At 22.1% G+C, this 15,251-nt stretch overlaps 2 protein-coding genes across 2 annotated transcripts in view; one reads left to right on the top strand and one right to left on the bottom strand.

Moving 5' to 3' along the window:
• Window positions 1-875: 875 nt before the first annotated feature.
• Window positions 876-11,466, bottom strand: LOC122715607. The gene is made up of 5 exons (XM_043937908.1): window positions 11,344-11,466; window positions 9,490-10,012; window positions 4,414-4,590; window positions 2,966-3,080; window positions 876-1,086 (listed from the first exon to the last, which is right to left on the bottom strand). The coding sequence occupies exons 2-5, from the start codon at window positions 9,548-9,550 to the stop codon at window positions 963-965; spliced, it is 477 nt and encodes a 158-aa protein (XP_043793843.1). The 5' UTR covers window positions 9,551-10,012; window positions 11,344-11,466; the 3' UTR covers window positions 876-962.
• A 68-nt stretch (window positions 11,467-11,534) lies between these two features.
• LOC122715604 (protein neuralized) overlaps window positions 11,535-15,251 on the top strand; it is a 180,547-nt gene continuing 176,830 nt past the window's right edge. The window contains exon 1 of the mRNA XM_043937906.1: window positions 11,535-11,707. Within this exon, the coding sequence (XP_043793841.1) occupies window positions 11,674-11,707 (34 nt within the window). The 5' untranslated portion in view covers window positions 11,535-11,673. The remainder of the gene's footprint in view (window positions 11,708-15,251) is intronic.

Raw genomic sequence — 15,251 nt, 5'->3', positions numbered from 1 at the left:
TTTTTCTCTTCATAAATCAAATAATTTTTTCTTCATATATATTTGGACCTTTAAATTCCTTTTATTATACTAAATTTTCATTTAATATATTGAATAAATGCAATAATTTACGAACGAATGTAAACAAATGCTTTCGATATTTCACACGAGATATTACATTTTCTTTTATCTTTGGTCCACTAAATTGGTCAATTACTGATTTAAATTCGAAGTTTTCCTCTTAAATTGCCCCAAAACTTCTTTTCATTTTTTTATTATTATCTATTTTTTTAAAACCGTCATTATTTCATTTTTCTAAAATAGTGATCGAGGTGGATCATACTTACATATTTTAATAAAATTTTATCATTTATAAAATTTTATATATCTTATATACAAAATGTCAGAATTAAATTTTTCTGAAACATCCACCATTTTAATTTATAATAATGATTTTATTCTATTTTCACAATAATTTTGACTTAGATATTTGAAATACTCGAGATGATTTTCAATGTTATTAAAATAATAAATTTTTTTATGGATAATCAATTCATTTGATTATTTTATTTGATGTATTATAATCGTAAAAGAATAATATATAATCTAATAAACTTCTAATTTGTTAATTTATTCGAGATAATAATTTTAAATATCATTGAAAGAATCAATTTTTTTTATCATCAAATCATTATTTCATTTAACGTGTAATTATAAAAGTAATCTATAATCTGATAAATTTATAACTTGTTAATATTAATTAATAATTTTTACAAAAGAATTTAAAATATTTAACAAGAAAATATCTTTATTTTTAAAAAATTATAAATGAAAAATAAATTAGATTGTCATGATCATTAAAATTATTCAAATAACAAAAAGAATTTTTGGGACAATTTAATATTATACAGGTAATCGTTTCTTTTTTGTATATATACAATTGTCTATCGTTTATTTAACACGTGATGTTACTTAGTTTAGTTTCACGTGATGCAAATTAGTTTAAGAAAAATCGATAGAGTTAAAAGTATGAGTGAAATTGCTTGCCGCGTAGATCCATTGCAGGCATCTGCATCGTTGCATGATTGTACACAACCTCGAACATATCTAAAAATCATAATTTAAAGTTAGAACATTAAGTTCTATATATTGTTAGAATTTTTATACATTATTAAAAATGAATTATGTAGTTTGAAATAGGAATTTTATTAAATTTTGTTTCATTTTGGCAATTTATTCAAATAACTTTTTAACTAAAAATTAATGAAATATGCAATTTTAATCGAACTTAGGAAAATCTATTTTTTTGAGCTAAGGATATATTTATACGTTAGCAAAAGTTTCATTGTTGCAGCTTATAAAGATTTATATGAAGTCTATAATCATTTCTTTTGAGAAAAAATTTATATTGTAATCGAATTTTGAATGATTTTTTTGGAATATAATATATAATATGATATATTAAATATATAATGAATATATAATTTAATTTTTAATTATAAATATTATATATTAAATATATTGTTATGAAAGTTATAAATATTATGTTGGATTTAAATTGTAGCTTTATTTTATGCTGAATATATTTTTTCATAACTTCAAAAAATAGGTCAATTAAATGAAATCGTTTCAAAAGTCTGGTTTCAATAATAATTTAAAAAATAATAATATTTATATTTATTAATAACTGCTTTTAAAAAAAATATTTTTTTCATTTAAAATGCTCTAATGTTAATTAATGTATTTTTTTTAAAAGATTTAATTATCTACAAAATTTTACAATGAAAATAAAGTGTAATTGGGTTAATGTGATAAATATAATATTAATAATACTACTTAAATTGTTTATTTCTTTCTAGTATTTTTTATTTTGCTGCAACAATAATTTTTTATTTTGTTTAGAAAATTTACAACAAACAAAATTCAGATATTTATGAAAAATTTAATTTTTATAACTAAAGAAAATGTATTATAAAAATTTGTATTCTTTATATTCTATAAATATAATGCATAGATATTGTGTTTTGAATATTTTAAAAATTTTTATATTTTTGAAATTTTCATAAATCTTATGTTTCATAAACATTCTATCTAATAATTAATTAGATTTTAATTGATTTTTTGCAATTAAAATTGAATTAAAAGTTATTAAAACGATATTACAGTTTTAAAGAATTAATTGAAAAGAAATTTTTTCGGATAAGCAATTTTTTAAATAATCGATCACGAAGAATCAAATTTGTGATGAAATAATTGAAAATTGAACAATTCTTAAATAGACGTTTATCAGAAAACATTTCATAAAAGAAATGCATTATAAAAAATAAATTAATCATTTTTAGATATCTAAAATACATTTCTTAGAAACATTTTCAGATATACTGTAATTTAAATATATATATTAATATAATATAATAATATGTTAATAAATATAATTAAATACATATTTGTTATTGCGTTTGGATAATGGATTATTGCATTATTAATAAATGTGGATAATTGAAATTCATGTGGATAATGTGGATAATCAACATTCTATTATATTTACAAATTGACCTATTTCATTGAATTCATATAATATTACAAAATATTATTTTATAAAAAATATTAAGAAATCGATTTACTTCATTATACTTCTCAATACATTAAAAACAAAGTTAAAAAATTCGAAATTCTTCTGCAATTGCAATATATAAATAAAATTCGTTTTAATTGAAACATGTATTCTCTCTGACAAACAAATTTGATTATTGATCAATTAAATTCAAATTACAATAAACGTATCAATTCAAATTAAAATAAACGTATATAGACGTAGCTACTTATATTTTCTTTTTCTTCTTTCTTTCTTTCTTTCAATCGTCACAACCTCGTGCCAACTATAATAAGGGTCAATTTTCAAACGATGTAGCATTTGCAATTAGCGCTGTGGCACAAAGAAAAACAAGCTCAAATTACATTTCTTTTCGTATGTTTCTATACTTACTTGTCGTCGAAGTAGAACCCTCCACAATGAGACATTCTTATGATTTCGGAGTCGGTCGTTAGAGTTCCGCTGTCCAGCGCGCAGCTTCTCACCGTCAAAGAGATCCCGGACTCATCTAGTAAATAACACGTTAATTATAAATATTTATATGTATTTTTCTATTTACAATATTTCAACGTGCCGCAAAACCGAAGAAATGTGAAAGGATTGAAATTTTATCTGAGTTGATATTTGTACAAATATATTTATTTACTTTTTGTTTTAATTCTGTATTCTGTGGAAGAGAATTTAAAACTTTATGTAGATGAAATTTTATATATATTGTTTTCGTGTATTTTTTTTTTTTTTTAATTAAAAGTAGTAGTAACAGGGAAAAAATATTAATTACTAATAAAAAATTAATGTAGCTGCATTATATATTTAAATATAATTTTAAATAATATAAATAATGTAATTAAATCTTAATTAAAGTAAAATAAAATAATATAATAATATGAATGATAATATTATAATTTATTAATAATATTTAGTAATAATATAAATAATGACATTAAATGTCAGTTAAATAATGCTAAATAAAATAATTTTAAAATTATTTAAATAAAAATATTTTTCTTGATTTCTATTTTCGAAATTTTATAGACATAATTTTCTGAATTTATTTTAAACGTTAATCTGCTGATTATTTTAATATTTTATATATTTGTTAATACATTTCCAAAATTATCTCAATATATAAAAGTTAAATATAGAAATAAAATTCTTTTTTGTTATTTATGACTTTCAATAGTAATCAATAGTTGTTTTCTGTAGTAATATTTAAATCTGAATTTTAGAGAAATTTTTCAAGATAATACGAACATTTAAAACTTTTTTATTTATTTTCAATATATATGGGTTTTTTTTAAAATATAATTTTAAAGGAAGAAATTTAAATTGGGAATTTGCAATAGAATATAAAAAATTCATCATTGGTATCAATTCATAATTTACATATTTATGTATTCATTTTAAAATAACAATAAATTTATGATATAAGACTAAAGAAAAAATATTATAATTAATTTTAATTAATTTTAATTAATAATATAATAAAAATAATAAAAATTAAACAAAAGAAAAAAGTATTGTACATAAAACCTGTGAAAAAAAGCAATTTCTTTCTATTAGAAATTTATAATAGAATTTTTACCGTTTATAAAGTACTTATCTTTATCGTTTTCGAAACACTCTAATTAACAAACACACTTTGCGAAATTTCTCGAAATTATTCATTCACGATTGAATCCGTTGATTCTTTCGAGCAATGTATTAACTTTCCACCGGTGAAATCTCCGTAAACAAGTAGCAGATACTATACCGGAAAGCATATAGTGTATTCGTTGAATAGACAGCAGCGAAAGAGGGTTAAGGGCCACTCGTTATTACAAAAAAGAGGAAAGTTTTACCATATATGCCCGCTATTTTGATGCACGCAGTCGCGGGGAAAAGACCATCGCGCCCTTTGCGACCTCCCAAGCAAGGTGACTCTAAGAAGGCGAGGCTTCCGTTGTTGTGAAACGGATCATCGCAGGGCTTATTGTCGCCGTCGATCGAGACGCATTTGAAACAATCGATGGCCCATCCTAATACATTAAAGCCAAAGTAAATTATCCAGCGATCTAAAAAATTTTAACTCGTTCGCATCATATTTGTATTTGTGCCACGAGAAATCACATTTAATTGTATTGATTGATACATTGTATGTATCATATAATTATATTATTTGTATAGTCTTATATAATTGTTTAAAATGTATATCATTATTATTTATTTTTGATATTAATAAATTCGTGTGAGCATTGATGATGATATATAAATTAATAATTATATTTTTATAATTTATTATTTTCATAATGATATGATATTTTTCTATTTTTGCTAACAGAGCTAGGAGAAGTATTTTTTAAAATAGAATATTTCTTTATTTCTATCTTAACTTTTTTTTGAAATGATACATATAAAAATATTTTTCAAGTATTTTTTTAAGTATTATTATAAATATTTTTATAAATACAAAAAAAATTATATTTCAAATAAAATTAATGTATACTTATAAGAATTAAATATAAGATTTTTCATTTTTGTGTTGAAATTTATATCTTTTATTTTTTATAATATATATATTATACTTTTTATTTGATAAATAGTAAATTTGCTTGTGATTTAAGCATTTAATAAAATAATGTTTACAAATAATATTTGATTTGAATTTTAAATGAAATATTATTTTCAGAAATATGTTATTTATGGAAGTATTTCACTTTTTAATATTTTTTTTTAATATTTTCACTTTTTAATATTTTTTTTTTTATTTCAAAATTTTTTTTAATGATTTATTTGAAAAAGAAAGAGAAAAAATGATTCTTTAATATTTTAAATGAACTTGAAAAATATTGGATAAGTAAGAAACAAACTAATTAATTTCAATTAATTAATTAATTTCAACGAAATTAATTATTTTTTTAAAAAATAAAAATTTATATATTTAATTATATAACTGATTAATTCCATTTTTTAAAAAATCATATATTTTTTATGTACAAAATATAGAATTTTCAACTCCACTTTTTAAAAATTTTTAAATTTCGTTTTAAAATATATAATTTTTCAAAAAATGGATCAATATATAAATATATAAGTTTTAAAAAAATAAATAATTAATTTCGATAAAATTGTTCAATTTAATTTTTGCAATTCAATATTTCTCAAATTGAATTTAATATCAAAAAATATTAAATAATGATTTTTCTTTTTAGACTTTTTATTTTCAATTACATGCTAAAATTTTTCTTATATTTAAAGCAAAATCGTGTTGAAACAAGATTGAAAGATGAGAATTTGAATATCGTAGATATTAAAACTTAAATATTAAACTTATCGTAGGATATTAAAACTTCTAAAATTATTATATACATGAGGAATTTGGAGTAAAAGTTCAAATAATAAATAATTTAATTAAAAATTATAATTTAAAAATAATGATTTTTTTGATTTTTTATTTTCAATTATATGCTAAAATTTTTTTTATAATATTTAAAGATTATGTTGAGATTGAAAGATAAAAATATCGTAGACAGGATATTAAAAATTCTAAAATTATTACGAGAAATTTGAAGAAAAAGTAGTACAAATGATAGATAATTTAATTCGAGAAAGTTGTAATTTAGAAAGAATAATTTTTTTTGACTTTTTATTTTCAATTATATGCTAAAATTTTTTTTATAATATTTAAAGATTATGTTGAGATTGAAAGACGAGAATTTGAATATCATAGACAAGATATTAAAAATTCTAAAATTATTACACGAGGAATTTGAAGAAAAAATAGAACGATTCTTGTACTTTAAGATATTAAAGGATTTTACTGCATATTTTATTATATACTCATATATATTTAAAAATTGTAATTTAATAAAATTTTCTAGATAAATGCTCGTCTTATACATCATTTCCTGTAATTATTTCGTTTTTTTATGAAGAAATAAAATTATATTACTTTTTCATTGAATCTTTTGTATAATTTGCGAAAATAGAAAGTAAAAAACTAAGAAAGAATTCAATTTATGTTGATTTTTAATCAAAAAAAATTTTTGAGCAATTGAAAACTAATTGTAATCCAATCGAATTATTCTCTATCTTAAGAATTTCTTCTTCACCTTATAATTAATTTTTTCAAATATTAAAAGTTTAAATATTAGAATTTAAAATGTTAGACTTGAGAATTTTCATCTAAAACTTATGAAATTGAGAGAAAATCTGAAATGAAATATTTTACTGATGATTTTTTTCCTTATTCAGAAATCTTCACGTTTCAGATTCTGTCGTGTAGATTTTCCATCTTCGTCTTTTTTAATTTCTCATGGAATTTTTTTGAAAGATAGGAGGACCGTAAATTCAACACTATTCAACACATTCTAAAGCTATCCCATTGATTTCAGGATTCTGATTATTCACCTCAAGATACGATCACATTGTCTCTTCCACCTCTTCATTCTATTTTTTATTGTTTTTATCTATTATATAAAACTACAATATTGATCCATGATCATATACAAAAATTTCAATTTTTTACAACAAATTGTTTCTAGTTATGTACAATCAATTGTACATAATTTAAAATTATTGTGAATAACTTATTATTATTTGCATTCTTTTGTATTTATTAGTCATTAATTATTGTAATAAAAAATTTCTTATTAGAAAATTTTTGCAAAAATAATAAAAAACTTTTTAAGATATTACAATTAGATATATACAATTACCTTCGCATAAAATATATTTTATATATTTTAATATTTACTATAAGATTATTATCTATACTCTTAAATTAAGTGAAATTAATTAAAAATTTTATAAATTGTACATAACTTAAATAAGTCTTTCTTGTATTGGGGATCAAATACATTATTATATGTATCAAATACATTATTATATAATATTATATATTAAATATTGAATTTTTTTTATGAAATCTATAAAACAAAAATAATGATTAATATCTACACCTATATGTTATTAAATTTCAATTTTATGAAAAAAAGGAAGAAAAGAAATATTGAAGATTTTGAATTTATTACACAGTAGTAGTGGCCAGAGGCTGTATATCTAACACACAATTCTACATAAACTAACTTCAACTATCTTCAAACGAATTTTTAATATCTTGCCTTATTTATTTAGTAGCTACTTAAAAGAGTCTTAGCTATTCACTGTGTCAAATGCAAAGTGTTGAAATATTATACATAATTAGTATTTATTGATTCTTTTTTATTGAAGAACAGAAAGTTAGACTTGTAATTAAATTTCTTTTTTTTTTTTATTAAATAAATCAAATTCATATCATAGATGTGATTAAATGTTATAAAAAATATAGAAAAATTAATAATAATTATATTTATCTATTCTTAATAAAAAATTTAAGATACATAGAAATTGATTTTAAATTAAACTCTTTAGAATGAAATAACAAATCATTTTGATTCAATAAACCACAATCAATAGATACTACAATAATAAAATCTATAATAATAAAATTTACTATTATTCAGTTGTTCAATTATCTATAAATATTTACTAATTATTATAAATGAATAATTATGCAAATTTATATCTTATGAACATAATTATGTTAAGAATGTAATGATGGCTTAATTATATTAAATATTATATAATTGGAATTATGATACTTCAATATATTCAAATATAAATAGATATTTTTCATTAATTTTTTAAAACTAAAATTTTTTTCAAGATATTTTTTTTATTAATTATAATTAATAGAAACATATTTTTTGGTAAAGAAGATGTGATATAAAATTTAAAATTTATTATTTTATATATTTTAAATTTATTATATTGATGCAAGAAATTTATTATTTTATTATTCAATTATTTAAATAGTTAAAGAGAGTGAATTATAGATAATCTCTTTAGATATCATAATATTAAAAAGAATAATATCAAATTAAAAAGAGAATTTATACAACTTTAAGTTAATTATATATTATCATATAATTATCAAAATGTTACAATGAATATTTTATAAATTTTTCTATTTTTTTGTATTTTAATAGTCGTTAAAAACAACTTTGTCATAATATCTAATGTACATAAATGATTATATTTCAAGATAATAATAATATAATAAGAATAATAATAAGAATAATTGAATGTGTAATTTGTATTAATTTAATAAAAAGTTATTGCATCTATTTTTTATTATTTTCAAAAAATAAAAAATAATGTAAATTTAATATTTTGATCAATTAGATAATATTCATGAATAAACATTCAATCTAAATTTTTGTTCAATTACATTTTTGTTTAAAAAAATGATCTACAATCTAAAACACTATGCACTGATAACTATGCACTGATAATTCTGTACTAATTAGCCTACATTTTCGTTTAAAAAACTAATTCAAACAACACTCAAAAACTACTCTCTAATTAAGTCTACACTAATTAATCTACATTCAAAATATATAAGATCTGAAAATATTTTACGTTAATTAGTCTATTTTCGTTTAAAAAATTTGTTTAATAAGTATTATTTTACGCTAATTATTTTTATTTAAAAAATTGATTCACAGTCTAAAATACTTTATAACATCCAAAAATTATTTTATATTAATTAATTTATTTTTCAATCTAAAATGTTAATAATAACTATTATTAATTAATCTACCCAAAATATTAATATAAACGTCAAAAAATTATTCTACACTAATTAGTCTTACATTTTTGTTTATGAAACTAATTCATAATCTACAATATTATACAATATACAATACTTATCAAAAAACTATTCTACACTTAATTTATACTCAAAATAATATCCAAAAATTATTTTAATTAATTATTTTACTATTCTATATTCTAAGCTATTTTTTTTTTTTTTTTTAATACTTTTCCACAATCTAAAATACCATACAACAGCACTCTATTCTAATTAATCTACATTTTAATTTAAAAAGACTGACCTTTCGAAACGAGGATCGCGATCAAACCGAAACAGACGATCCAGAAGAGTCGGGGATCCATCTTTGGCCAAGCGTTGAGCGCTTTTCCCCGGATGTACGATCGCCTGGTTGCCGTCAGCTGCTGAATGCCCGAGGCCTCGAGTCGAGTTCCTCCAGAATTGTCATGTCAGACAGAAGAAAAAAACCGATGTCGAGAGATCAACGTCTTCCTAGACGTGAATCGAATCTGACCGAAAAATCCATATATAGAGAGAATCCTCGAGATATCGTGGTGTTCCTCGACCACGCAATGTGTCCACGACCAACTCTCCACGACCAAGTGTGTTTTGTCGGTGGTTACCAAGGCGATGATTTCCAACGTCGTCGATCCGCACTTTTATTCCGCGTTTATTCCACGCCGATCGATGATCTTCCGCGATAGCTTGGAAAAAACAGTTTCAAACAGCAGTTTCTCGTTCGTTTTTCTTTCCTCGAGCCGCTTTTGCCGAATCGACCCAGCTGATACCGTTGGACGCTTCATAGGCTGAAACACAGTTGGTAATTGCGTGATTCTGTTTATGCTAGCTTGGCACACGCGAATTATAGGCGCAGTAGATGCGTGCGTATTATGGCGATTACGTTTGTGGATATCTCACGTAGAAAGGTATCGACTTGTCGTAGATTTTGGTGCCTCGTTTTAGCAAAATGGGCGTTTGAATATTCGTGTCGGTGATCGGGATGGGGAATGTAGTATGGCTCATCCAGGTGTGTAGATACTAATTGGAAACGTGTATTTGCATAATATGTATCGTGGGAAATAATATTAATTGAGAAGGATGGTTAATGTGATTTTGATTATGCTTTTAGCGAACCGAATTTTGTTCGCAAATGGAACGTGTGACATTTAATTGTAAGTGAAATTTTTAAAATCGTATCGGAGATGCGATAATTTGTTTAAATTTGTGTAAATAAAATTTTTGAAGATTTTTAAAAAATTTCAAAATTATTAAATTTTTTTGAAACTTATAGATATAATTATAATAACAATTAGATGATTTAAGATTACTTTAAGATTAAGTATAAAAAAGTAGATTAAGTAGACACGAAAATTTAACATAAATTATTATATAAAATTTTTAAGATTTTAAAATTAATGAAACTTTTTTAAATTTATCTATGAATAAAATTTTTGAAGATTTTTTTAATTTAATAATAATAGGAGAATATTTATTATAAAAGAAATTTTTATAAAAAAATAAGAAATTTAATAAATATAATTAATATTAATTAAAAAAAATTAATATTAATTACTAGAAATGTTATTTTGTAAAAAGATTTATAGTATCCATATTTTATTAAATTTTAATAAACATGTGAGAAAACAGTAAAATTAGGGCAGATGTGATATATAAATAATAGAGAATATCTTGTTCATCGCATCGCCAGGCTATTGACTAAGACATAATTCATGCAGTGATATTAAGTGACTACATAACAAAGTATCTCAAGGGAAATTTTATTATACTAATATATTTTGATAGTGATTTTATAAAGAATAATAAAAGTTATTAAATAATTTTTTTATATATTTTGTTATTATATACGTTTAAATATTTATAATTTATATTAAAGAATTTTTAATATAAATATGTAAATTTTAGTATGTTTCAATTTTTAAATTACTAAAAATTATATATACAATATATTATATATTTGTATAAATTATATATTTATCAAAATTTTTGATTACTTGTATAAAAATAATATTAAAATTATTTAATATAAATATCAAAATTATTGAAATAGATATCTAATTAATCTCTGAATTTAAATAAAATATAATTATTTATTGTTAGAGATATTCATTGTACTTACTTTATATGCGATGAGCTGCTTAGAAACAGTGATATTCCGTAGACGGTCTCGATGAGAAATTATCAGAATCCGTGGAAACAAGGAGATAATAAGGATGAATTCAAAATTCCGCGGGTCGCGCATGCGCATCGGTCCACGGGCCAATCACCTCGTTGCTTCGAAGCGGCCGTCCGTCTCTGTCGTAGCGACACTGCGGGTACACGATGTGATAGTATTTTTCGAAAAATGTGTCGATCTTTCGCGCACTCATGCATCCGCTTTTTCACGTGAGCCAGCCGCGATCGCCGTGTGCTTTATCTTGTGCTTGCCATCGCTGTTGGCGTGTGAATAATGGGTCAGTCGTCGAGTAACACCGGACACAGCGGTGAGTGTCGATTTTACATCCGTATTCGTAATTGTGTGTTGTTGGTCGTCCCGACGTTTTTTCGAGTTGCACTGCACGCTTGACATGTGTCAACTGCGAGGGCTCTTGACTTTGCTGCCAGCTCCTGCGCAAGTTTCGTTGACTTTTTCCGTGGCATTGCGTCGTTTGCGACGAGAACCTTCTCGACAGGGCCGTGTTTTCGCCGAAACAACGGTAGTTTTTCTTATAGGATACAATGATCACGTTGCCTTTGAGGTTATGTCAATGGGCACATTGATGTAACACGGCGATTGTAGAATCGCTTTTTGGTTCGTTTATTGTGTTATCGTGTTACGTGACATCTCCATGTTTGGTATTGTTTATTTTTTTATAATACTTCTTTTCGTTGTTTCGATAATACTGTTTGGCCATCATCGATTGTTGATTTAACTACCGCAGTGGTTGAATCTGCGCAAAACGATCGTTATCGCCATAGCGTTTTTTTTAAATTCAGTCGATCGGTTAAAGTTTCTTCGTATCTTATCGTTGTAAAAATTCTAAAGTACTATTCATATACGATACAAACGTTTATTGTTTGTTTTTTTTTTTTGTTTAAATCATTCTACTTGCCATTGAATTATCAAAATTTTTACGTTCTATAGATATCGAATCATTTGAAAATGAATTAGAACAATCAACAATTTTTTATTATTGTTTTTTATTATTGTTATATAATTATGAATTTTTAAATTTTATAGTTTATAAGTTTCATATTTTCTTATAAAATATAAATATAAATAAAGATAATATAGAAACTTTATTATGTAATTATATATATATATTAATATCTATTTAAGTAATTACTATTTTAATAGGTGAGATGATATAAATGAACTTTGTCAAAAAAAGAAATTAAATGTTTTAAATATAATTATAATTCATTAGATTATGTATGCATTTTCTTAAAATATTTGATTTTCGAAATTGAGATGCATATATATTTTCTTTCTTACCGACCGAACATCCAAATCGATTGTACAAAGGTGACATCTGTAGAAAATTTGTAATTTACATTATCGATAATAAAGGAAGTATTATTTTTATACTAATGAAAAATTTGTTATATTATATGTTAATATAACTAATTAAAAATACTGATTAATAAGTGAAATTTAATTTAATAATTTATATGAGAAAGAATTATTATTAAAAATATATATAATATTATATATAGAAATATATTATATATAGAATTAATATAAAAAAATTATATATAAAAATAAGTAAATAATTTCACACTTTTTTATTCAATCCTAGCTCCTTTATATCAATTAATTAATTTTTTTATTAATTTAAAATTATTATTTATTAATCACATTTTAATTTAATTTTTTTTATAATTTTTTTAAATTATATATAAAAATTTTGTTAAATACAATGTAAGATAAGTTTTTGAAGAAATATTTATAAAGTATTGAATTATAAAGCTAAAAGAGAATTAAAAATGGAAATTTATTTTACAAAGGAATAGAAAATAAAAGTTTAGAAAAACATAATATTAATTTTTATAATTTTTAAAAACTGTTTTTTTAGTACTAATTAAAATAATAAAAAATATATAAAAAAACATTAGATGATAAATAACAAAATATATAATATAAGATGATTTGTATAATTGCAAGAAGTTACAATTAAGAAATAGAGAGAAATACAAGAGGAACATTGAGAGAAAGAAACATGGTTTAAAGAGAATTTTCAAGTAAATTAAGTGCAATTTTTTACATTTTATAGTTGCATCAATTGAGTATGTATAGAATAAGAATAGAATAATAGAACAAGAATAAAATTTTTAAAAAAATGTTAGATTATAAAATGTTAGATTTAAAATACATAATCTAAAATATTTTAATTATTTAATCAATTTACATTCTTACGTAAATAATTAATTAAATTTAAAATATACATTTTTTTTTTAATTTAAAAAAATTAACTTTTGAAAAAAAGTACAAATGTATAAATTCATATTATAATTATATGATATTATATATTTATACAATTTGTATAATTCATATATATTACATTATTCATAGAAATATATATACAAATATTTTATATATACAAATATACAAATATTTTCTATTTAGTTATAAATTGTATATATATATATATTTTATATATATATATATAAAAAATAATTGTATATATATATACAAAATATAATATATATATATATATAATATATATATACAAAAATTTTAAAAATATATAAACAAACGTTTTATACATTTTTAAAATTTTTGAAAAAATTGTAATCTATCAAATTAGCCAATATTTATAAAAAGTTTTAATTTTTTACTATATTTCACATATAAAACACTTTCATGCAATAAAGGAAACATTTATTTAAAATATAATATATCTTTATAAATTATATAAATATAATTTATTTTCACAATTGATCTGTATGTGATACATGGAATATTGTATGATATACAAGAAATTTCCTCTAACTCGAAAATGAAGCCTCATATAAAATAATTTCCGACATCAATTTTTTCACGTAAAATCACTCGATATCTAATTTATCACCAATTACAGGACATTTATTTATAAGTTATTTATATATTTTTATAATTTATATGATATATAAATATATATCATAGAAAGAAAGAAACGAATTTAAATTTTGCATTAGAAGCAATATGGCGAAAGTGAAGAAAGTTCTTCATCATATTTCGTCTGTAAAATGTAAAAATAATAAATGTAAAATTAAATTGCTTATAATTTGAAAAATAAGTTACAATGAACATTTTTACATATTGATTTCTTTATTTTCATTGATTTTTTTTTTTGTATCAACTTTTGTACACCATATACAGACAGAAACTTTAAAAATATATTTCTTTACATATCATTAATTACATAAAATAATATGTTACCAAAGAAATTCATAATTTCGTTCAACAACGCAAAAATTTATCATTCCATACAAATCATCCGTAAAAATATATTACTTTTGTACACTATACATACATCTTATGAACAGAAGCTTTAGAGATATATAAAATATATTTCTCTATTAATTTACTGATTATTTAATTATATAAAACAACACTCTACTTATCATTAAAATTTTAAAATTAATCATCCAATATCCAAGGAACATTTCCACAGAGCAAAAGAGTAAAAGACGTGACATCCAGAAAATATATCTCACCAACACAATTTACTTTTCATAATCGACCACTAACCAAAGGAATCCAACACCGCATATAATTCGCCACTCCGCGCGAATCATTCGCGCAAACAGATCACCGAGCCTTGTTAATTAATCGACAATCGCGAAACGAGACGTTTCCCTTCCGTACAAATATTTTACCAGCTGCGTTTCTTTGCCCCGCCATGAGGGAACACCTTTCGATTTCATTTCGTACAGTGGTGATGCTCGGTCGGGCTTGCAAGATGGTGTTGTACGTGGTAGCGGACTCAGGCGCAGGTACGCGTATACTTTGGCGTGGGGCACAGATGTTATTGTCATATGGCAGACACACGGCTCTTGGGATTC

This window comes from Apis laboriosa, unplaced genomic scaffold (genome assembly GCF_014066325.1).
Source record: "Apis laboriosa isolate Shangri-la unplaced genomic scaffold, ASM1406632v1 scaffold39_cov144, whole genome shotgun sequence".
In the NCBI taxonomy this organism is placed as follows: domain Eukaryota; kingdom Metazoa; phylum Arthropoda; class Insecta; order Hymenoptera; family Apidae; genus Apis; species Apis laboriosa.
The sequence above is the reverse complement of the archived record's forward strand: the minus strand, read 5'-3'. Positions and strand labels throughout refer to the sequence as shown.